This window comes from Rhea pennata, chromosome 5 (assembly GCF_028389875.1).
Source record: "Rhea pennata isolate bPtePen1 chromosome 5, bPtePen1.pri, whole genome shotgun sequence".
Lineage (NCBI taxonomy): Eukaryota > Metazoa > Chordata > Aves > Rheiformes > Rheidae > Rhea > Rhea pennata.
Window position 1 is genome coordinate 9859435 of NC_084667.1, and position 26366 is coordinate 9885800.

The 26366-nt window shown below is 35.6% G+C and overlaps 1 protein-coding gene across 1 annotated transcript in view; it reads right to left on the minus strand.

The window, feature by feature from the left end:
* Window positions 1–26366, minus strand: part of FMN1 (formin 1) — a 141663-nt gene that overhangs the window by 31265 nt on the left and 84032 nt on the right. The window contains exons 12-13 of the mRNA XM_062577077.1: window positions 25202–25322; window positions 10094–10186 (exon numbers count right to left, since the gene is read on the minus strand). Coding sequence (XP_062433061.1) covers window positions 10094–10186; window positions 25202–25322 — 214 coding nt within the window. The remainder of the gene's footprint in view (window positions 1–10093; window positions 10187–25201; window positions 25323–26366) is intronic.

A 26366-nucleotide genomic window follows, 5' to 3' on the forward strand; every position in this document is an offset into this window, starting at 1 on the left:
ACCAAGAAAGGAAGGATGCTTCCCCTAGGTCAATACAAAGAGTACTACCAGATAAACAGAATAAATAACCACATATGAGCATCTACAGCATAAGAACCACATTCAAGACAAGGAGTATCTATATAGCCAAGAACAAATAGGAAATAATCAACAAGAAACAGAAACACTATCAGTCAAAATATACCACAGTAGTGTTAACAGAGAAATTAGTAGGGTAAATTTCTTATATGAATGCTACTATAAAATGGCATATTCTGTATCGGTGTGTATGTAAACGGAAAGAAGTGAAGTTGGGTGAAAACAATGTAAGCTGGTAAAGAGTAATGTGATAACATAATTATTTGAGTAAGAATATTAGGAAAGAAAAACAAAAATAATCAAAATACCTTCCTGGATACTTTCTTGAAATCAAGGTCTAAATGATTCTGGCTTTCAACGATTTGTTTTGAAAAAAGTCAAACATATGTCAACAAGTTACTTAGAAGGAACTCTGTGATCCCCAAACCAGAGATTCCAGTAACGAATCATTATTTTGTCTTCCTACCACTGAACAAATTAGTAAGAAAATATAGAATCACAGTATCCAATGAGCATTTGTTACTTAAATTTTAATAGAAATTATTTTTCTGAAAGTAAAATTATCAAGGTGGAAACGATACAAAGGCAGGAAGGCATGAAACATGAATGAGAAAGGAAGTAACAGCATCAGGTTGTAGTGACCCAGAGCAAACAACTCATGTGGAATTGCTTCATGCATCTGAAAAGGCCAGGAGATAATCTATTTTCCAGTACTCAAGTATCATACAGAATCAGACAGCTCTTCCTCTTTTTCATGCCAGAAGATGTAAGACTTTTGATCAGTATACCTGTGTATTGTTCTTCCACGACATTTCTTAATTTCTTGGTATTCCCCTTAGAATAATATAAAATAGAAAGCAGTTAAGATACAGGTGAAGGGGACTAGCCTTAACAGAGTTTCGATTTTATCTTCTTTCCCAGTGGACTATTTCAATGATCCTCTATGCTGCATTCAAACAGGCAAATGAAGAAGCGTGGAACAACGCTCCTGTTCTGCACCAGAAGTACACTGAAAGGCACAACAAATTGGATGCATGCCCAGCCACTTACTGCAACCTGGCTAACATGATAGAGAAGAAATCACTTGGCAGTAAAACCCAGATTTATTGACATTTCCCACGTGGTTGCTAACCTTGTCTGAGAAATGCACTACCTGCTGACAGAACGCTGCAGCATGGTTTGGTCTGCTATCCTATTTTTCTGTCGTACAGCTTCTTGACTACAGGCTATACGAATAGCAGGAGGCTGATCTCTTATACAGTGTAAGAGATACACAAACTTGTAACAAAGCAAAGAATCTAACCAAAGTTTCCCAAGTTCCAGGCTAGCATTCTAACTACAAGACATTTTCTTCTATTATGGGATTAACCTCAGCAAATCTACACTCCTTGATAAATCCCCCTCCATCCATCATGCCCCTGTTACCTTAGGCACTTCAGTGGATCATCTGCCTTTCCCAAATAGCTTTTTGTTCTGTTAATAATGATTTTAAAAAACTATTTTGTCCTGACATCAGACTACTTGCTTCCCAGACTCTGCTGTAAACGAAATTAATTCCTTTAATCACAAAGTCTCCATCATCAAGATGTTTTATTCTTAGAGAATTGAAAAGAGGCAGCTATGCTTTTCCTCTGCTAACTGCAAAGATGCCTGAAGACTTTTTGATTTACACATTCCAGTAAATGAGGAGACATGGAGCCCAGAGTGGAGTTTTTAAATACTTTCTGACCTGGAACCAGCAAAGGGGATTTTGGGACCAGTTTTTACAATATCCTGGATTTACTTGCATTATATATTCCCATATTTATGACAATGGGCAGACAATATGAGATAATCAAGTGGGGAAATAGTAAATAAATTATATTAAAGCTAGTCACCCTCTTATGTATGCTGTCCACTTTCTGATTTCTATTATTCTTGGGAGGACGCACCAGGACACTAAAACGGGTCATGAAAAACTAGCACCAGTGGCTACCTGCCAGCATCCCTTGTAGTGAGCTTCACAGCTACAGTACCAACATACTCTCTTCTCCTTTTCAAAGTATAGTATTTTGTTACTAAATATTTCTCATATTAGTTTAGCTATTCTAATTTTTTGTGACAGCCTTGTATCCAAAGAGTAGTTTTCCTTCAAGCAATTCTGAGTAAGAATTTTATAAATTAAAGTTTATTTTCCAAACCAATCATTAATTTCATGAATTCAATTCATTTTGCATATCAAGACAATTTAAAAGGAAAAACATAGCGAAAATATTTTTGGAAAAAAGCAATTCCACTGGCAATACATGAAGTGTATAGTAATTCTTAGATCTCCATATTCTAATAAAATTAGTATAATTTGTTGCATATAATAAAATTAAATTTATTAATAATTATTTCTACTTTGGGAATAATTTAAACCCATTCCAAAAAAATCATGCATATGAAATAGAGAAATGAAGCATTAACACAGTTTCCACATGAAGTCTTTCATCAAGGAACCACAAAAGACTTTACAAAGATTATCTTCCACCATAAAAAATAGCAAGTATCATTATTTAACATTCTATGTACCGGAAAACTGAAGGCTAAAGAGATTAACCAACTATTCTAGCATCATATGTCAAATAGCTAAACTGGGAATAGAAGCTAAGGGTTCTGGCACCTAATTCCCTCTGCAAGGCACTCGGCTACATTACATCTAGTTACACAAACCAGTACTGACATCAGCAGAAGTACAGTTTATCCCCTCTAGCATTTTAGAATGTCAGTCTCCATAACACTCTTCGTGTTTTTTGTTACAACACAGCAAGTATTAGATTTAATTGGCATTAATTGTAATTACAGAAATGTAAACAGTTCAGTTAAAGCAAATCAATGTTTTTTTTTTTCTTACATTTTCCACTTAACATTGACCAGAAATGATGGGAAATCATATGTGTCAGAAAAACCTGAGTATCTATGAGTTCCAGTCTTATTTTCAAGCCAGAATTTTCAGAAAAGCATCTGAGCTTTGGATACTTGCTGTGAGCTGGCAGGCAATTTTTTCATACATTTGCTTAAACCAGCCACAACTCTTTTTTAAACAAACAAAACTGAAAGCATATGCTTAATGGATGCTCAGCATTATCAGTTAACTCCTGATTTCAGAAAAGCAGCTGAGTTTTCAGACACTTATCTAAACTGAACCTCTGAACTTTTTGAAATTTGTCCAATACTTATTCTAATACCACAAATCAAGATGGTTTTCTGCATTATTCTTGCACTTCAGTGCAGAACTTTATAGGACCTGCATTCTAACGCCACACAGAGTATTACCCACCAATTATAAAAACTCAAATCTATTATGTAAATGACTGGAGAAGAAACAGGCTCAATAATTACAGGGTCTTCGGGGCACTATACTCGCATAATCTGATGAAAATGAGAACAAACTGAGAGCAAAGACAATAAATGTATCAAAGGAAAACCTGGAAAGGCAGCACAGTGCAATCCTCCATTCTTACTGATGTACTCTGAAACTTCCCTGATTCATCTTTTGTTGCCATTTGCCTACTTTTATCAACGTTTTCTTGTGTCACCTTGCATAGTTTCTTTCCTAGGAAAAATACTTCACCGCCCCAGGGAATCACAAGAACTAAGAGACTGATAGAGGCTGATGTATAGAAACATATTGAAATATATTTTTAAAATATTTTTAAACTAACTTGAATAAAGGATTTTCTTTTAAATTAGGTGCATGTGAAAAATATGAGAGAACTGTATGTGACTTGTGGTTCTTCATGAAGTTTTTATAAACTATTATATATTTTGAAGAAAATAGGGTGTTCAAATCCAGGAATTCCAGATCAATTCCTTCACTTCCAGGCTCGTGGGCTAGTTAATTAGTCCTACTCTCTTTCCTATTTTGTACAATTATTTATGGTAATATTTGAACTTCTGTTCGACACTATTAGAAAATAAAAGCATTTTGACATGTCTCAGAGAAAAATACTTTCCATCTACCTCTAATGTTTGCATCCCAGCTAATTATTCTGGCTAGTATTCAAACATCACTTCCTCCAAGCTCAAGAGCAGTTCATCCCTATGAGTAAGAAGTAAGAAGTGCAGCAGGAGGGGCAGGAGACCTGCATGGGTGAGCAAGGAGCTCTTGGCCAAATTCAGACAGAAGAAAATACACAGAGTGTGGAAGAGGGGACAGGCTACTTGGGAGAATTACAGGAATGCAGCCAGAGTAGGTAGAGATGCTGCAAGGAAGGCTAAGGCCCAGCTGGAATTGAGTCTGGCAAGGGATGTCAAGGACAACAGGAAGGGCTTCTTCAAATACATCAGCAGCAAGAGGAGGACTCAGGAAAATGCGGGCCCGCTACTGAATGGGGCAGGGGCCCCGGTGACAAGGGATACAGAGAAGGCAGAATTACTGAATGCCTTCTTTGCTTCAGTCTGCACTGCTAAGGGCAGCCCTCAGGAATCCTGCACCCTGGAAGTAAGGGAGAAAGTCTGCAGAGGGGAAGACTTTCCTTTGGTTGAGGAGGAAAGGATTAGAGACCTTCTGGGCAGGCTAGACATCCACAAATCCATGGGCCCGGATGGGGTGCACCGACGGGTACTGAGGGAGCTGGCGGATGTTGTTGCCAGGCCGCTCTCCATCATCTTTGAAAGGTCCTGGAGAACCAGAGAGGTGCCTGAGGACTGGAAGAAAGCCAAGTCACTCCAGCCTTCAAAAAGGGCAAAAAGCAGGACCCAGGCAACTATAGGCCAGTCAGCCTCACCTCCAACCCTAGAAAGGTGATGGAACAGCTCATTCTGGATGTCATCTTCAGACATATGGAGGAAAAGAAGGTGATCAGGAGTAGCCAGCATGAATTCACCAAGAGGAAATCCTGCTTACCCAATCTGATAGCCTTCTTTGATGGAATGACTGGCTGAGCAGATGAGGGGAGAGCAGAGGATGTTGTGTCCCTTGACTTCAGCAAGGCTTTTGACACTGTCTCCCATGGCATCCTCCTAGATAAGCTCAGGAAGTGTGGGTTAGACGAGTGGACAGTGAGGTGGATTGAGAACTGGCTGAAAGGCAGAGCTCAGAGGGTTGTCATCAGTGGTGTGGAGTCCAGTTGAAGGCCTGTGGCTAGTGGTGTCCCCCATGGCTCAGTACTGGGTCCCATCCTGTTCAACTTCTTCATCAATGACCTGGATGAGGGGGCAGAGTGCCTCCTCAGCAAGTTTGCTGATGATACCAAGCTGGGAGGAGTGGCTGATACTCCAGAGGGCTGTGCTGCCATTCAGAGAGACCTGGACAGGCTGGAGAGTTGGGCGGAGAGGAACCTCATGGTCTCCTGGGGTGCATTAGGAAGAGTGTTGCCAGCAGGTCGAGGGAGGTGATCCTGCCCCTCTACTCAGCCCTGAGGAGGCCTCATCTCGAGTACTGTGTCCAGTTCTGGGCTCCCCAGTACAAGAGAGACACAGAGCTACTGGAGAAAGTCCAGCGCAGGGCTACAAAGATGATCAGAGGGCTGGAGCACCTGCCCTATGAGGAACAGCTGCGAGAGCTGGGCCTCTTCAGCCTGGGGAAGAGAAGACTGAGGGGGGATCTGATCAATGTGTACAAGTACCTGAAGGGAGGGTGTCAAGGGGACAGGGACAAACTCTTTTCAGTTGTCCCATGTGACAGGACAAGAGGCAATAGGCAGAAATTGAAGCACAGGAAGTTCTGCCTGACTGTGAGGGGGAATTTCTTCCCTGCGAGAGTGATGGAGCACTGGACCAGGTTGCCCAGAGAGGTTGTGGAGTCTCCTTCTCTGGAGATCTTCAAGGCCCGCCTGGATGCAGCCCTACCTGACATGCTGTAGGTGACCCTGCTAAGCGGGGAGGTTGGACTAGGTGATCTCCAGAGGTCCCTCCCAACTTTACCGATTCTGTGATTATATGATTCTATTTCTCTTTTAGCATTAAATATTTCTTTGTTTTGATTTGTAAGTCAATGCAGACCTGTTTGCCTTTAGTTTGTTTTTCTTACAAGTAATTCATAGACATACACAGATGATGAAAGATATTTTTTTTTCTGGAGACAAACGGAAAAGTACCCACCCAGTCATAGTAGCACAGCAGTGAAAAGCTAAACAGGAGGCAGAAATAGCAATAATGACAAAGGACAGTAGGAATTCACCACCAGCTCCAGCAGATTTCTCCATCCAGAATTACCGATCTATAAAAGGCTACACTAGAAAAAATGAATTCCATTTCCAATCTTTGATGGAAAAACATCAACTGTGAAACAGAATGGCTTAGTATTTGGTAACCAGATATGGGATCTTTTTCCTCATCACTGTTCAAAGTAGACTGAACAGAGTGATCTGTCAGAGCAGTAATAAGAGGTTATTATCATCTCAGGGTTATTTATGTGTCTGCATGTTCAACATCATCACACAGACATATCTAGATTGAGACTGATCATCAATTCCAAAGAAGAATAAGGACATTGATTTGCACTACTGATCACAACTCAAATAAATAATTTGCAGATAGGAATTATCAGCAAATCACAGGCATAGGCTAGAGTGGCTGCACAGAGGACCATCCTGACTTCTTATCTTATCTTAATGTAAAGGTAAAACTCATTAGATTCTAGGTAGAAGTGACCTAAGTTAAATTCTAACAGAATCTCATTTAGCCTACTAAAAAATGTTATTTGCTATAAAAAGTACCTGTAGAAAGAGCACAGTTTTCACTGATGAAAATACTAAGGAGACTGCTTACCTATAGCAGGTACTGTTGCCTTTACTGTTACATACTCAGAGCACATCTGAAAGATGTTATGGCTGAACATTTACTGCCAGTCAGCTGAACTGACAAACACCATTGCTGCTAACAGTTGACTATGCTGCCAGCAATACCGATAGACAAGAAAAGAAAGCAAAAGAAAAATCTATAGAAGACTAGTTAAAGATAGAGACGATGGAACAATTAAAATAATTAATTTGCTATAGATCACCAGGCCCATGACAGGAAGAAAGAAAATCAACCCATACTAAAAAACAAGAAAAAAAAATCAGGGAACGGCAGGAGCAGGATATATAAAGTCAGTAAACACTTTTTTAAAGTACTAATGTTGATTCTACAAAAAAATAGATTTAATTTAAAACATAATTTAAGGAAATTAATAGCTAATTATTTAATGAATTGAGAGTAAACACCAAATAGTTCAAAATAACTATCTACTACAACAATATATCAATGTGGAAAAACGCAAGACAAGCAGCCACCTAAATACAGCAACGACAATGACTTTGAGATACTCATTTGCTATCAGTCATTTCTCTGTGAACCCTTCACAAAACCGCTTTGTTTCTTCAGGCGCTAGCTCAGCCTGTGCAATCATTTTTTGTAGGAGCTAAGTACCATCAAGAACTTCAGCACTTTATAGTAGAAGCACAGGCTGCAATTCTTTGACAACAAAAAAGTTCCATAAATTCCAGCAAACCCCTTTCCATGAGGTACATTTTTTTTCACACAAAAAACTTAAGAAAGCTAAGAAATGACAGGTATTATGGAACGATTTGACATCATGGTTCACCCTGATAAGTTCTCAATTAGTTGTATGGAATCTAGAGAAGTTCTCAATGCCAATATAGGCAGATCAATGAAAATGTGTCCTTCACAGCACCGCACAGGTAAAACAAATTATTTTATAAAGCAGAAGGACTGCAATGGAGACATAATGCCTCATTTACTGCTTTAAATCATATGGGTACCTATTGACAACTCATCTCAGAAAAAAAGGTAGAAGAAACAGAAATATCGTAAGATGAGAAGTTAAATTAGGAAAAATAAAAGTATGACCAGCTAGCTTAAAATATGAAATTATAAAGCAAAGGAGAACACAGGAAAAATATGAAAAAATGAACAAGGAGGTCATACATATGTTTTTACTCTTTTCAGAATACAAAAGACCTGAAACATTAAGAAATGTCCAGTAAAATTAGTAATTATGCAAAGAATTCACTATCCCAGGACACCATGCTGAAATCTTATCCTTTAAAAAATACATATACCATTCACAGATATAAAGATAAATTTTTCTGTTACACAGATAAGGACAAAATTAGAATCTCAGTTTCCACTGGGATAGGTATAAACAAGTCAGCTACAGCAAGGAATATGGTTTTCTACATGAAATGATGTTGCACAACTAATTGCAATCAAGGTCTTTCAACTGGGTCATTTTATCAGATTCCACTCATCAGAAAGCATGGCACCTCAGCTTAGTGAGAGAAACCAGGTACTGGACCGGGTGCTTTACGGCTTGGAACTAAGGTGATAAGTATTGCTATTCCTCAAGAGATCCAGGGTGTAATAAGAATTACAGAATCTGCAATATGAATGTGGAAGTCAACATTTGCTTAGGGTTTTGGCAAGACTCTGTCAAAATTTAATTGTGGTCCAGATCTGTACCAATCATTTCAGCAGCACATTTTACTGCATTTCTGGCTATTTGTGAGAAAAGAATACAAACATTATTCAGTACTGAATTGCTCTGACAGGATAATCCCTATAGCATTATGAATCAAATAATCTATACAAAATATAATTGTATTGATATGCTACAATACTGTGGCAAGTAAGATCAAGTAGCATGCTGGAGATCCTAAAATACTGCAGAAATATATACTGTAATATCCCAAACTTGGCGCTATTACTCTAAGTAAAAACTTCCAGTTGGGTTGGAAAGACCAACACAATTATCTTGCTGCAACACAAAGATTCCCACTGCAATATTTGCGTTTTAGAAGTTTTGTGATAAGAAATTTGCAGCTTTAATACTGTCCAAATAAATTTTCAACTAAAAGAAAAAATATATCAAACAAATATATCCATTAATGTCCATGGCCTGGAGAAGAGTGAGAAAGAATATTAGCTTATTTAACAGTACAGCTTAACAAGGACTGCTATTTTTAAAATATCTTGTTTTAATTTAGCAAATTATTTAAATATTATAGCCTCATGAAATAAAGTTATTAAAAGACATTAGAGGGATCTTTATAAAAAGGATTAAGCTAAATCATAAACCATTACAACAGTCTGAATGATCACTAATAGTAAGTACCCATTCTCCCTCCACTCAAATGTTCAGATAATTCTTCTGAGACATCAAATTGTGAAACCATTTAAGATTCTGTGACAAATACTTGCCGTTTTGTAATATTTACTTCTTAATACAGAATATTTACTTCTTAATACAGTCATCATAAATACAGCGCTAGCTCTGCTAACCAAATAGCCATTAGTCCTCCAAAAAAGAAAAAAAAAGTACTGCTCCCCCCAAAATGATCAGTTCCTTTGTCTGTCTTGTACAGCTCCAGACACACTATTGCTGGCACACGCAGGTGACATTTGGGAACGGTCTGGGAAAGCAGGGTATCAGGGCTACACATTTCAGCAGCAGCAACTTGCATTTATATTGTCATGAACTGATCAACAAATTGCACCCTCAGATGTGACCCCGTAACTCCTGACTCTATCCTGGTAAATCATTTCCTTAAGCCTTTTTCAGTCTCGCACAGAGAAAAATCTTTAAATCTGACTTACTCAGCACATTAGTTTTGCGTTAATGAGCACATTAGTGATACAATATGCCATTACTTCATGTATGGACTTTCTCTAGAAGGCTATTTTTCATTCTAATCTGTTATAAGCTTGAAGATTTATATTCCATCTGATAAGTTTGCTCTATGATGAAAACCTTCTTTAGTTTACCTACAAATAATGATAAAAACAAAGCAGAAAATAATCAGTAGAAAATGGGTGAGATCAAAGAAACAATTATCTTTGACAAGTCATGTCTAAAATCTGTGTAATTGTTCTTAATGTATATTAAGTGTATTAGGATCATTAATGTATATTAAGTATTTTAGGAACACAACCCATAACAGATAGTTGAAATTTTCAGAGGCAACAGTTATCTAAAGCAGCTTACATTATATATGACAGACCTCATAAAAAAACACAGTGCCAATAATTTCAAAAAAAATATGGTTACCTTTCTGGAAGAACTCTTCTAATTTCTTCTTGAAGGGCTGGAGATGCTCTTCTGAAGATTCTCTGCAAACTAATTTCATCTGCTTTTCAGAAACTACAAAAAGAAGTTGAGAGATATTTGTGGAAGAATTCATCTACCAGAAATAGATGTCAACACTGGAGAAGCTCAAATTCATATCACTTTGTAAGATGATTTTCTTATGACATATGCCTCTTACCATTAAAAACGTGAACTTTATGTGACTATTACCATACACGGAATGAAACTTACGTACACACAGTATTTAAATTTGAAGAATTAGATGGAGATTTCTTCAGTTATTCAAGCAAACTGTAATACTTGGGAAAAAGACAGGGACATTATGGTGGTGTAGGAAAGAATCTAGCAAAATAACTGAAATAATACTTTTAAGTTTTCAACTCAATATTTGAACAAAGTAGGAACTACAAGTTTGTGGCTAATTTTCTGTATGTTTCAAAAATATTCAGAAAAATGCTACAAAAAGTAATATTTAGAAATTATTTCAGATAAATATGGAATGAAAAAAGTGTAAAAGTATTAGTAAATGTATTTTTTTCAGCCATTTAATATATGATGACTATACAATGTACATGTCTATCACAATCACTGATTGCAAGGTGGTGATTATCTTATAATAATCTTATACAAGTAGTCCCATATATAATAATAATAACAATAATCTGAAAATAACAGCTATATCTGGACATATTTTAACATATTTCAAAAAGGCATTAGAACAGATTTTCCCAAACATATAGTGTTTTGACCATTTAAGGCATACTAGATACTTTCTACAAGCATTACTAACACAAGATTATTAGAAAGGTTGCTCAGATATGTCACATAAGAATATTTAAAGGATCAAGACTGGGATTTATTGTTTCTGAATTATAAAGAAAACACATACAAAACTCCTTCAGTAAAAAATGTATTTGAATGGAGAGGACTAACATTAATCATAATCAGATGATGGAAATTAAGGGAAAACACTGGCAAATAAAAGCACCAGTGTATAGACAAAAAGTTAACCTGAGGAATGAATTCTAAAGTCCTATCAACCTTAGTAAGAAGATCAACATTTGGAGTGAGGGGAGAAGAGGAAAGACACAGCAGAGAAGGGCAAATGAGCCGGATAACACACAAGTCATCATCAGTGCTGATTAAAACTGTAATATCAAGATGAGATGAAAACTCCTTTTTACTGATGTTAATAAAGGTCATCTTAAAGCCATAAAACTGAAAGAGACAAAGGAAGTCAAATAAATCCTGGCAGACTCTAAGGAATTACATTATTGGAAATCCTTAAAAAGACCTCTCTCAAAGATACCTTTGGAACATTCCCTCTCTAGCTGACTAGCTCATATGTAACTGGATATATCTAAGTACCTATGTGTCTGAAACGAAAACCTATCAGCCTGCTTTCTGAAGTTTATGAGATAACTCAAATCAGACTGGAGTAGGGCCTGAAAAAATTCTATCTTCGAGCTAAGGGAATCAAGAGCAGTTGTGATGAGGTGGGAATCCACAAATCACAAGAACATGAGTAGAAAAAGATAAAGGATAGTAATTTTATCAGGTGATGATCTGAATCTTACTTAATTTAAAATTAAGAAAAAAAAGTTTTGTAAAGACATGCCAGTTTACAATAGAGTGACACAGATGTTTTGAAAGTTAAGTCATCGATTATATAAAATATTTGCACTATATTGCTTAATCCTTCTCTTACTCTTTAGTCAGTTATTTAATTGATTCTGAATTCAGCTTACATATAACTCAACAACTACACCTTTGGTCTACCAAAAGAAAGGTAGTCTTCTGGACAAATGAAGGCTTATTAACGCTGGTTACGGTCAACTGCATTGAAATAGCTAAACAAAGGGGTTGTGTTTCCTTGCTAAAGCTAGAAATAAGACACATCACACAGCTATGAAGCCTCTTCTGACTCAAGCAGTCATGAACTTCAGCTGGAACTGCAGTCTCAAAAACTTTGTATTTCTGCTGAAATCCCTCCACTCTCTCAGTTTTCCTTTCAGGAATGAACCATTCTATGCAGAACAATGATTCCTTGTGCAATACCTATAATAAAATAATGGCTAGAAGCATCAATGAGATGTATACTTCAGTCTGAGAAACCTTGCAACATTATCAAATTTGCCTAGGGACAGATAGAGCAAAAAATCGTGCAAATGTGTTCAAAGGGATCATAAATCAGATACAAACGAAAACACACTTGGAAGAGGAAGGCTTTCATGAAAGGGCTAAATCTGGGATTTTGATTAAAATAGCTGTGGTATTCTAAATATTAAAGTCAGCTGGTCTTTGCCAAGCTGGGATTTGTAATATTAGTGAAAGTGCTACCATGTAACTCCATGAACTGCCTCAGTTCTACACAACATAATGTAAAGGCTTCGGAGAAGCACACAGTGGGTGGAAGAGACTGTCTGCCAACAGTACGCCCATACAGGGGAATGATTCATCAACTCCTTGCTGTTTTAATGAGGACAGCATCATCAATAATAAAACGGTAAGCCAAATCCTCACATAGGTCCGTTTTGTCCCGCTCCAGACTGGGACACCCTCCTTTTTTGAAAGGGCGCAGTTAGCTCCTCCCTTTCAGTAACTGCACTTCAAAAAGTACCCCAGATGGGCTCACAGAGAAATCCAGGCATCCCAAATGCTCAAATTCAGAAGTGTCTGATAACGAAACCTTGATTAGTCACAAGCCCCAATAGCAACATATCTCGAAGTGCCACCTCCATCCTTACTTCTGATTTCCTCTGCACTTTCCAGTGGCAGTAACAGTATATCCCAGACTCCTCAAATTCACCAGCCCCTTGACTGGAATGTACTGTAAGCTACAGGGAGTTTAAATGCTAAGATAGATAATTAACTTGTTGACTTAATGGTGGTTTAAGAGCTCATCTATCCTAGCGCTATTTACACCAAAATTTTAATCTCAGAGACACCAGCTAAGGGACAGCAGTGACAGAATCATATAGTCAGAAGCCTTTGGCGTGTATCTGTTCTGCCAATATATGACAGTCAAATACTAGCTGAGATAAACATCCACCCTTCTGATCTTTGATAACTCTGAACTATCAAGAGAGACAGGATGAGATCTACCTGAAGAAAACTACCCAGTATTTCCCACCTCTGAGACCTCTTGAGTTTTCTTCTGAGATATTGCATACTGATCACATACTACCAATCAGATTAGCATGTGTCTGATCCATTTGCGACAATTTCTGTATTCCATCATTTTTCATTTGTAATTTGATATTAGATATACACCTCTTTTCACTTCTCCTGTATTTATCTTCTTAATGCTTCCCTTCCTCTCCTACATTCATTTATGGCTCCTCATCACCATGTATTTTGAAAGCAATTTTTCCCTATAATGACCTAAGCCAGATATTTGTACTTCTTTGCATTGGAATATAGTATTTTCTATGAATTAAACACTAACTAAAGAACTTGTTTTTATTGGCAGTTTTTTCTCTAATACGCAACCTTCTATGGTCTCATTTATGTTAAATATTTAAGAAACTTTGTACCTATTGAGAACTGGAAAAGATACACTGACTTAAGAACTTTAAGAGTCACTTTGATCTCTGATGGCTAATCTTCATTGGATCTCCTGATATATAAGTCCCATAATAAATTTGTCTATGTTTACTCACTTGTCTATGTGTACTTGAAATATATTAATACTTAAAATAGATCAATACTTAAAAAAAAAAAAAAACAAACTGCCAAGTCAGGCCAAAAATTGTACGAAGCAATTAAAAATGAATTGTTCCATCTGTTGCTCTGATTTTCTACACTACTATAATGCCTGTGGGAGAATTACATTTACTTTTTACATACTGTTCTCTTTTCAGACTGATTACAATAGAAATCGGTTTCTTTTTAGAAGAAGAATCTTTTAGCAGATTTCTTTATTAGAATGATTTGGAGGTAAGAAGCATATTGTATATTCCTTCTTTGAAATAAATTCTGAAAAAACGACTGAGTTATCTTTCTGAAATTCCAAGGAATCTGAAGGGAACAGATAGCAAAACATACCAAATGTACATTTCCACTCTCACCATCTCACTCTAAAATAATTTTTTGAGAAAATAAATAACCTGTTTTTGCATTACTTAGTACAAACAGATGCAAGTTCTCCACTACTGTAATAATCTTCTGGTTCATTTTCCTGGTATGCATTGTATGTTCATTACAGTAATTGTAACATGCTACTTTGAAAACTGTTTATTCCCAAATTAACTATTGCAAAAAAAAAAAAAAAAAGAAAAAAAAGAAAAAAAAAAAAAAGAAAGAAAGAGAGAGAGAGAGAGAAAAAAAAAGAAAATATGAGTGTGGAATAGTATTTGAAAGCCCTTACAAATTGTTGGACGTACATCATGCTTCACACACTGCAAATCTTGGCTGCAGAAATGGAAACCATTAGCAAAACATTAGAACAAAGCTGGAAACTACTTATTATCAGTTTGCCACTGTCTTCAGATTTAATGCAGTATTTGGCTGAAAACGTTCTTTAAAAATCCCCAATATAAGTGAAAATATTTACAAAATAGAATGTCTCTCACTTAATGCCTATTGGGCAATAGTCTTTTAAAACTCCACAGACACTTGTAAATCTATCAAAAGAATCACTGCCCATAAACAAACTTTCACGTAAAGAGCATTTCAGTGTCAATCAGACATGAACTGGAATTTTTTAAGCATCATTTTTAAAATAAACGCAAAACCAGAAATAGTTTAATGTTGGTAACAGTAAATTGCTAACCATTTGCTCACTAGGACCTACCAGTAGCATTTACAAGAATCATCCTGATAATGAAACCAAGTATCAACACCACGAATTCCTATAAACCTGTCACTGCCCCTATCCCTCATGAGTTAGCAACAGCGGAAGCTGCTAACAACCACCACTCCTCCTCTCTGCTCAGACTCTGGCAGGTTACATCGCCAGTCCTGCTACTTTATTTTTCTTCTTATAATGCAGGCTTAGCTTTTGCAGGAGAGTTACCATGTTATCTCATCTTTATTACAAAGGGGATTTGAAACTAGACCTCAAATGAGTTCACTGTACCACTAAAATACCCTACATTTCTGTATGAGACGAGCAGAAGTTTTCAGTGCAGAAGTCAGTCACACACACTATTGGGGACAATATACAATAACCAGGATGTAATAAACTTCAGCAAAAGACGTGTAAATTTAAATTAACAAGCACTACATAACTTCCTCATGATTTGTTTTGTTTTGTTCTGCTGTTTTACTTTTTCTTACTTGCAAATAACTTTCCAAACATACTAAATAGAAAATTACAGGAGATGCACACCAAAAGACATACTCATCCATTGGAATTGTTGTATCACTTGGTTATAGTCTCCTGTTATTGTGTACATCTATATTTACAAGGCACTATTACTGCAGGCATGCACATAAGAACATTAAACCTTGTTACAACATGTTATAACTATGCTATCCACAACTCCTTTGCTTATTCATAATTCTGTAACTAAACTTCTTTTTAGGTTGAATTTCAAATAAACGTGGAGAAGGAGGGGGGAGATGCAGTTTGAGTAAAACATAAAAATTCTGACGATTTCTAACTTGAAGCATTTATCCTACTGCCCTGGAATAATTTCAGAGAAAGCTTTTTTATTTGTTGTTTTTGCATTCGCACTGACAACCTGTACACATATCAATGGTGGCAACATACAGACTTGTGTGCTAACACCGCAGTTTGAACTGGGTGGTGTCAACCACCTTAGCCACTACCAAAAACGGGACCGTTTTGTCTCGTCTAGCAACATCAACTAACAGAGAAGCCCTTGTACCAAATACAGATGGGAGAATGCTGCAAAGTGCGGTGAGTTTTTCTGAGACAAGAGATCTGAGAGAAATATAGAAGGGGAACAAGTTGTGCTGATTCTCTGTATTCTCAAGCTTTATTTTTATAGTCTTAAATAAAGGTCAACAATTTGAAGTGAAAAAAATGTTGACACATATAAAACTAAATTCGCTGTTCCAACTGTTAATGGTTTGCATAGTTACAGATCCATGCAAAGTTACTTTCAGTTAATTCAGTACAAGAAATGTGCTTCTATGAAAAAATATTTTCTTCACTCATAAGTAACTCAGTTTTCTTATAAAAAAGGATAGGAGCCAAAAAGTAAACGTGAAGCAGACTGATCCTTGTCTGCTTGAATACATTGTCTTCCTGTGACACACAGAAAGAAATATCTTCTTAGGTGTTCTTGGCAATAATTCTCAGGTATAAATGAGATGGAAATAGTTTTCAGTGATAAATCTTAAGCTGAGCAAAGTGTAATAATTGAATTAGTGACATACAAAACACATGGTAAAGTTCACCTGTTCTAATGGAGTTTTAATGGAAGACCAGAGTAGATCTTCACAGTTTTTCCAAGTTTTATTAGGTATTCCGACTTTGCTTTTCAGATTTGAGATTTGTGAGTTTTCTCTTGTTGTTGTTATTGCTTATGTTTACCAACATTACAAATCTTTACAGTGTGCAATGATATGCAGAGGAAATGTCAGGTCTATATTAACTTCAAATAAACTAAAAATAAAAGTTTTTTTTTTTGACAAAGCGTATCAACCTTTTATATGAATCATTTAAAATCCTTTCTGTTAAGATTATTGCCTAAAAATAAATTTAACAAAATGAAGAAAGATTGCTAGTAGAAATAAATATTTTTCACGCCATAGCAACATATCTAAGACTCTGCTTAATGTATTGCGAAATGGTAGTTTACATTCAGTGCACGATTCAGCACGAAAACAAAGCAAAGGAAGGACCAGCACATATAAATGAATATAATAAATAAACCCTCATAATCTTCCAGTCAAGTCTTTATAAGATTCCTTAAGGGATTCCAGCACACAATATTAGGAGCAAGTTTTGCTTTGCCATCAAGATCCAAACATGCAAAACTCTGCACATCATTAGGATTTGTCAAGAGTGTAGAAACGTGGGCTAACAGAACCTGGTGAGAAAATTACACTTCTCTCTGACCAGTATAGCAAATGTGTACTCAGAAACTGAAGTGTATTTCACGGCTCATTTAGACGAAGATGAGATTTTTAAGAAGAAATACAGTATTTTTAATCCAGATGAGCTAAGCTTTTTCCAGTGATAGAAAAAATAAAAAATAAAGACCTTGCAGGCCCACAAACAAATTATTAATTAGAGGATCTAAGAGTGATCAGATAGAAGAGAATTACCAAGCAATGTCTGAAACAGTATATGTATGAGCTAAAACTGTAGAGGCAGAAGTGATCTCAAGTTTCTCTCTGCAGTGCTGGATCTCCGATTTTCTGTGCAAGACAGATCGTGAAGTTACACCAAATTAATTCTTCTCTTAAGCTTTTAGCTTTGATTCAGCTAGACCATTCCTCTTGTTTTTAAAACGATGTGAATTTTTAAACCCTCTACAATATTCACAGGAACACTGTTCTAAGAGTTAATTATTCTCACTATTGCAAATTTGCATCCTATTGTCTCGATTTACAGAAATTGAAAGTAGTTACACAGCTACTTTCAATTTTTGACCACGGACAGCGTACATACCATCCATAGCCTCAATTCTAGCAGAGATCTGCATTTTCCCTGATTGTGTACTCCCTCAGAGAGAAAAAGCTGATAGCCCAATAAATATAAAGTAACTGGTCCTCCCAACTCCAGTATTATATACTGTCCAAACTGCATAATTCATTATCCATCACACATTAATATGGGCAATATTTTTCGCACTCCCAGATTTATACTACATAGTAATGCAGTGTAGGTACATGCACAGTAAGTTATATGTAGTATAGTTAAGTACTTAGTGCTTAACATATATACAAAAGGAGAATCTGAAAGTTGCAAAGAAAATTTGGTATTTCCAAGATTCACTTTAGAAAAAAGTAATGATTACTATTTGCATAATGATTTTAATATGAAATTTCCAATGGAAAAATATAGAGGAAAAAATAAACAGCGTGCTACTGGTTAACTAATAGAAAACTTTTTCCCTGACCTGTGTGCACACAGGCAGACATCTGCTTCCATGGAATAAACTCCTTTAAAAAATCATTCCTTTACTTGTCCACTATCTTTCTAAATCTTATTAAAGTATCCTATACTATTCTGTATTATCACAAACAAAAAAATTCAATTGAATTTTTAGAAATGATCAGTTTAGGAGAATTTCCAGTTAATGTATTCACATATGAACATTACCAACAGAGTACTGTCAAAATGGCAGTTTTATTATACAATAGATTCTAGTGCACATACACAAATGTACTTTCTAATGCCTGTGTTGCATCTTTGCCAAACAAAAACAAACTGAAATGTGTCTCATCCTGCTGAGGCATGTGACTATTCAAAAAGAAGTCAGAAAGTTTTGAGGAGAAAAAGAAAGTCATTTTATTAACTACTGAAAACAAAACAATTATTCCTGCACGAGGCTGGCTCTTCTGCTCTTTCTCCTCCATATCTCTGCATTGCCTCAAAATAAAACATAAATGCTGGACAGCAAAAATATAGCGATAGTCACATTTATGTTCACGTCTATAGAAATAGCATGCAACTATTTGGCTCCTCATGTTCTGTTACCAGGTTTAATTTAACCTTAATTCTTAAGGTTAATTTTAAAACTCAAAGCTATTATTGATATGAAGAATATTAAAGTGACTAATACCTGGAAACACCCAACTTACCTGTTCATGCTACAAAAACTTTTCCAGAATGTGCAAGGGACTCTGACATCTAAATGACACTTTTGAAGTGGCTTATATTATTTCAAATAAGGCAGACTAAGGCTTCAATTTGTTGAAAATATTTTTGAAAAGTGCCTTTGATACTTTTTAAAAAGCTGCCTCCTGCAGTGAATAAGCAATCACCTTTTGTTGAAACTATTGATCTAACAAATTATTTAGAAAGAAAGCGAACATTCAAAGTGATTTAAGGCTTAGAATATTCACAAAGTAATTTGGTAACTTTACTATCTATAGAACAAACCAAGCAACAGGAGAACCTTCTCAATATTGTAATACTTGCCCTATTAATAATTATTTTGTCATGATTATAACACTACTCTTACATAACGCTCTTCTACAAAACAGAATTTAGCTAAAGCCTACAATATTCTAAATGAACTAAATGTATATGTATGATCCCATCTGAATAATTAGTAACATATTCAATTAATTTCTTCATTTCTGCTTACATAGAAGTCAAAAGCTGGAAATGTCTTGATTCTTTAATTGAAAATATTGATTAATTTCTACAGCAAAACTTGTTTATAGATCATTAGTGGACATTTTGTTGCAAAAATCTCTGACCATCCCATGTCTTGTTGGATATATATGCATATAAAAGTTTCAATTTTTTTTGCAAATAATACTTGTTAAACTTTTCTGTCTCTGTAGATTTTCCTATCGGTAAACACATTCCCTTACAATTTTTGATAAAAACAAATGTTATGCAGAGATTAAATCAGGAAAATCAGAGAGTTTTAGTCATATGAATGGCATGAACTGATTATTTTTCTTTTTGAAATTCTCTCCTTGGATTTATTTAGAGTAACAGTGTCTGTAAGAATCAAGGATTAATGACTCTTTTCAATTTCTACCTTCCTCTTCTCATTTCTAAATTCTCTTCTATCCACGTCCTAGTTTTGTAGCACAAATACACTCTGCAATATAACATGTTACAGACCTCCCTGGGGAGGCACTGAATGAGAGCGGTGTAGCTGTAATAGTATAGTATTATCTCCAGTCTAGTCAGTCCTGCTAAGAGCCAGTGTTCATCAGCTATGGTGCCTGTACCGGTCTGGCAAAACCACGCTAGTCACATCCAGGGAACTGAATTTGCTTCTCGGAAATGATGCTGCAGAGCTTTCAACTACCTGATGAAGAGCTACAGAGAAGACAGAGTCAGACTCTTCTTGGAGGTGCACAGCTTAAGGACAAGGAGCAATAGTCAGAAGTTGCAGCACAGAAATAAGGAAAAAACTTCATGGCAGTGATTCAGCACAGCAAAAGTTGCCAAAAGAGGTTTTGGAATCTCCATCCTGAGATTCAAAATTCGGCAGGATAAGGCCCTATCCAACCTGACCTAGTTGCCCCTGTTCAAAGGCTTTGGACCAGATGACCTCTAGAGGTACCTTCCAACATACATTACTGTATGATTTTAAGATATCTGTAATGCTTCTGTATGAAAAACAATGTGAAATAATGTAATTTCCCCCTTTTTAGTACATAATTTTACCTACTTACCTTTTAATCTTTTTTTTTTTTTTTTTTTTTTTTAAAGAACTATACAATGTTGCAATTTGGGATGTCATAAACTGATGTTCTGCACCAGTGAATTACGTAAAGGTGGGAAACTTATGGGTAAAACAATACTTCTGCAAGAGACAGATCTGTCAACAATTAGATTAAGAAAGCCCTAAACCCAAACCAAGGATCTTGGAGTTACTGAAATTCAACCGATTATTAAAAGGCAACTAATTTAAAAGATACATTCTGTATTAAATATATTTTTAGAATTCAGATTCACTATATCTTATCCTCAGGCTAGAAAAATGAGTAATAAGTCTCACTAACAGCTCTAAAATCTAAAAGGCTTCGTCATTTTAATGTACACAAAGGTTATTCTTTCACAACAGAACTGTATTTATACCGGACACAGAGCAAGGATACTTTTGGGGGAGAATGGGGAGAATATTCCTTAAACTACAAATTCTGAATTTTTTTTCACAGTACAACATTTTGTAAGGATAGTTGCATTCTCTATCACAGAAAGATCTTTAATAGTTTCTCTGCAAAGCTCTAGCACATAATAATGACATCAGAACTTTTTCTGCACCTTTGCATACCATGAAGAACCCTAATTAAGAGAAGGACAAAATATGCCACTCACCTAACAGTCTATTACATTATTCATTTTTTGTACCATCAACTTTCTCCTGTACTCTTTGCCATCTTGACTACATGTCTTGGGAATAGAGATTTTTTTTGAGATCTTGGGAACAGAGATTTTCTACTACTTTATATTTGTGTATTGCATGGGGACAAAGGGCCCATCCTCAGCCATCGTCTTAATAAACATAAAAAAGGATTGCGTAGTTAAGAAATGGTTGTATACCCTTAACGGGGTATTAAAATTTAACTGATATGACATACTGTTAAGAAAATAAGTGAAAATGTGAAAATTTAATGACACAGTATTATACAACTCTAATATAGCTTAAGGATACTACTGCTTTGTCTCTGGGTAGTAGAATTCAATCTTGGGTACACTGAGACAACACACATACACACATATACCACGGGCTGGGTCATTCCTGAGACCTGTTTATATCCAAAAAGTTTTTTTTTTCTATTTTAGAGGAAGTTATTTCTTTTCAATCACCAATATCTGTGTGTATACACATACACCCACATATGCACTCATACACAGTTAAGTTCGGTGAAGTTTAAAACACTGAAACATTATTAGTATGAAAATTGCAGTTAATATCTGTACTGCCAGCTGTGAAAGAAGGTGAAAGCAAAAATTATGTGATTTTTCAACAGGATCAGAATGTCAAAAGCTCATAGGAAATGTAAGTAATTATAAGTAAGAATGTTTGGGCTCTTGAAAGTATTTAGAATGGGCCTAGCTTGGTCTCCATTTTTCATCATTCAATAAATACCTTTGCTTCTTCAGCTGCCATTGTCAAGAATATTATAAAGTTGCAATGATTAGGAACATCACAGTAAATGATACAAAGAATAGACTGATGCCTTCTCTTGACTACTGTTCATGGAGTAATAGCCTAACATTTTATGAACTGTATTGCAGGGAAAAGCAATGAGTATGACATAGAGGGGAAACAATCTCCAGTGCAGCTAATTTTAAATAATTTAGATTGTTCACTTTTGGTGGGAGATGAATAAGAAGGCTCATAATAAAACGTATACAAGTCTATCAGGCTTTGGTAAAGCAGCTTTCTTTTTAAAAATCTTCATATGATTACGCCTTTCAAAAGTTCCCAAAAGTATCCCCACTTATTCTGTGGGAATACAAATCTAGTAGCACTGTAGCACTGTCAGGAACAGATGGAAGGAAAATCTTATTTGGTCCTGGGGAAAGGAAAAAGTGGAAATCATTGCCCTAGAGAAGAAATAAGGAATGTAATGATCTTAAACTATTAATGCAAAGCAAAAACTTCCTTTTCTCAAAAAAAAAAAAAAAAAAAAAAAAAAAAAAAAGATTAATTGGAAAGTTAATGCCTGTCAAATGAATAAAGATATTTGCACATGCTACCATGTAATAATTGAAAGTCTTGAAAACAAATGACTATACAGACCTGCAGTGAAATTTTGGGCTTCCAGAAAACATTTTTTTCCTATGACTTTAAAGTAGAAGCAGATTTTGCCCTTTATAATTGCCATTTCATTACCTAATAGTGTATCCTTTAATACTTCTGCCCCCTTAAAAGCCTACATTAAATGCATATTTTTGTTTATCATCATCTTTAACCTAAAAATGCTCACGACTGCAAAGACTATGCTGGAATGCGTGTTAAAAACCTGTTGGATTAAAGTTCTCCAAAAGTTTGTTTTAATTTTTGAGCCAAACTTCAGCTGACACTGCCCCTTTAAAGTCCAGCCTGAAAGACCTCCAAATAGCAAATTGCATGGAACTCAATCTGTTTATCTGAACAGGATGAAAGGGGCTGTGCTCCATCTAGATTTGAACTCTTGGTTCCACAGTGTCTAGGTATTTCAAACCAGAGGTTTACACCATTAAGACATGCCCCTCTGGAATGGTAGCTCAATCTTTCCTATTTTAATATCCATGATAGAAAGATAAATGAATGCCTTGAGAAACTAGTGAAAAAATATTCTAAAATAGTAAATAGGTACTCTTACGAAACGTTTCTACCAGAATTGTCATTTCAGGTGGAATAGATGACACTTTTTTTTTTAGTCATTCTGTTCGATTCTCAGAAAAAAAAAGATTTGACAAAAATAAGTCACTAACAGGAACATCAGTCCGTTCCCTAGCGGCAGATGAGAAAATCCCTCCTTCATTTATTACCTGGGTCGCATCCCACTTGCAGGGTAATCTGCTTACGACTACCTTAGCCAACCAAACTGTAAAATAAATCCAATGTACCCTATAACACAGGCAGCTCCAGTTAATATTGTTCAAATTATTCACATCTGAAGGGCCGCGCCTGTCTGGATAGCTGGGCCCGACGCTTCCCTGGACTTGCTTTCTGCTAGTCACATCTGTTTCAGCTTTAGACTTTCACTGGTATTCTGCCAGCAGCCACAACTTTTTAATGGCTACAATAAACTACAGAGACTCATCAAATCTTTGTTGTACGTGTTAAAATTATATCCCCTTCAATTAAGATTTTTATTTAAAAATAAACTACAGCATTATCTATAGAGAAGAACGTGAAAGGCAATATTTGAAAGAGATGCAACATCTTTATACGACGGATTCATTGTTTAAACGTAAGAAATTAATTACAGCTATGATTGTTCAAATTCTGCTGTATATTTCCGCATGATAAAATATCAACATCTGAAAACATTTCCACAACCTTTTTTGTTTCAAATCTTTGTTGTCGTTAACTTTAAATGTTAATTGGTTTTGCTGCGTTTCAAATACATGTACAAGAAAGTATTATATACAAGCTCAACATAACTTTTTTCTACGTTTTCTATAAATATCTAAAAAATATAATGTAAAAACTGAAATCAGTGATTATAAAACAGTTGTGGTTATTATTTACAAAGTTAGGTAAAGTGCATTAGCTTTTCCTTTCTTTTTTCCTCTCTCTCCCCCTTTGCAGTGTAGAACAAAAATGATTTGAATGTCAAAGCCTCTGTAGAGATTCTGCAAGACTAAGATGTATAACAGCAGGACTACACGCTGAAAAAGTACGAGATCAAACACAGATCATGTTTCTGCGCAAACTAGCCTAAGAGAGGGCAGGCCAAGGGTTTTACAGGGCCACGCGATGAGAGGAGATAGAGCACTCGCTCATGCCCGGGTCGAACAAACAACAACCGATACTTTCCTACCACTGTTAACCTTTGAAACTACCCTAAAGACGGCACTGACCCAATTCAGCCATTTCGAACTAGAAGGATAAATGTTTCTTTAACGCTTTTCATTGTCTTACACTGAAAAATTAGAAACAACGATCTCGTTCGACTCCGATTCTAAAAATACTCTTCCACGTTGATGCAGAGCTGTAGTATCCAAATGCAAACGGAGAAGATTTTAACAGGCTTTTATGCGGATTCTCTGCCTGAACTCCGTTTTCTACATAACGCCGCTTCAGCGTTACTCTTCCTTAACAAAAGTGACAAGCTTAAAATACTCAGTCATCGTTTGCTGAGTTTATTTTAAAAAGTCACATGAAGCACAAAATAAAAACGAAACTGGCTGGAACACTTAGACAGCCACCCTTCCTACTTTATTTCCACTCAGTACCTTGACTGATAGATGACTTGGGTTTCTGAGCCCCTCTTTATAATAAACATTTTAAAATGTTTATTTTATGTCTCAGGGTGAAAATGTTTTGAACTGGAGCTTTCCATTTCCCTTTGCTGTGCCTTGGCAAGCTGTGTTTTATTTCTACATTAATAATATTCAAGCTCTCTCTTGTAACTGTTAAATTGTTGTTATACAAGTATGAAAAAAGTATTTATGTTATGGACCTAACAGATACCCACAGTTAAATGCAGCGTTCTGGAGAAGCCAAAGCAAAATTCACACATAACTGAAGAAAATTTCAGAGCAATTTATTTAGAGGCCGTTTGATCTTTAAAAGGGAATTAGAGAAAATTACTTTTCAGTATCTTTACTTTCATTTTGTAAGTCCTGAGTTTAAAATCATTTCTTCTATTTTATGTGGGTAATTTGTGCCACAGTGTAAAACCTCTAAATGAATCAGCACTATAAACCTAATTAGCAATAAGCAAACCTCATAAAGGTCATGTTTGAAACGGCACTTAGTTGTTAGCAGAACAAACGTGAAAATTTCCAGTTACCTTCTAGATCTCTCTTCAGTTTCCTTAAGTCTTTTATTAGGTCTTCAAACTTAACTTGGGAGGCCTGGAAAAAATCCTGTGGTTCTGGTAAAGGAAAAATACTCTTGTCTGTTCCTGCTTCCTAAACAAACAAACAAACAAACGGACCACTATGAAAATTAAATACATTTGCAGAGAAATAAATTGCTGTTTCTGAAACTTAACTATAAAATAGCATTATAAAACTGCAAAAATAATACATTTAAAACATTTCATACTAAGACAGCATTATGTGTTGTTTCAGATGCATCCTGACCCTACTGAGTCAATGAGACTATTACCACTGAATGGAAAAGGACCAGCATTTCAACCTTCATTTTCAGCCCTCCCATATCTGCAGGGCAAAGATTATATAGTCACATTGTAATTTTCTACAGAAAAATACAAATTGCTTAACTCACAGATTTTAATGTCAGATGGGTTACGTGACCTCAATTTCCTTGGGTTCTATGCCTCAACTGCTTTGCAACTCACAACTTGTGGTTGAAACAGAACATGTCTTCGGGAAAAATATCTATTCTTAACGTTGAAACTTCTTTTTAGAGATTGTAATGCAAACTGTGCTTAATTTAAACTATGAAACAATACTGAGCACATCAAATTTCAGTTCTTTTTATATAAATCTAGGTTTAGATAAGGGATTAAAAGTTTCTTAAAACCAGAAAACATAAATGACTATTTTAACGGAACAAGTGACTTGATGCCAAGTTTGTGGTTTCCGTCTTTCACAATTCATTAAATATACACACACTTTATAAGCCTAAATTGAAAACAATATTTATATATTGCCTAGAGTGTATTATACAGATAAAAATATACAGTTGAGGGTTTATGATGCTAAACAAATCATATGGTTTAATGTCTATGTCTATAGGGAACTCCTAAGCATATACCTTATATTTAGAACAATAATAAGAAAATTCAGAATTTTTTTAAAAAAGAAAGCTTTATCTCAATAGAAATTTTAACAATTCTAGTGTATAAATGGTTTTAAAATGACATTACATTTCACAAGTATATACTTGCTTAAATACTATCTGTTCTTAGCTTTCAGTCTTAAAAAAAGGACAATTCATAGTTTGGAGGACTAATTGTTTTTTGAACAGTGAAACAAAAAATTACATTG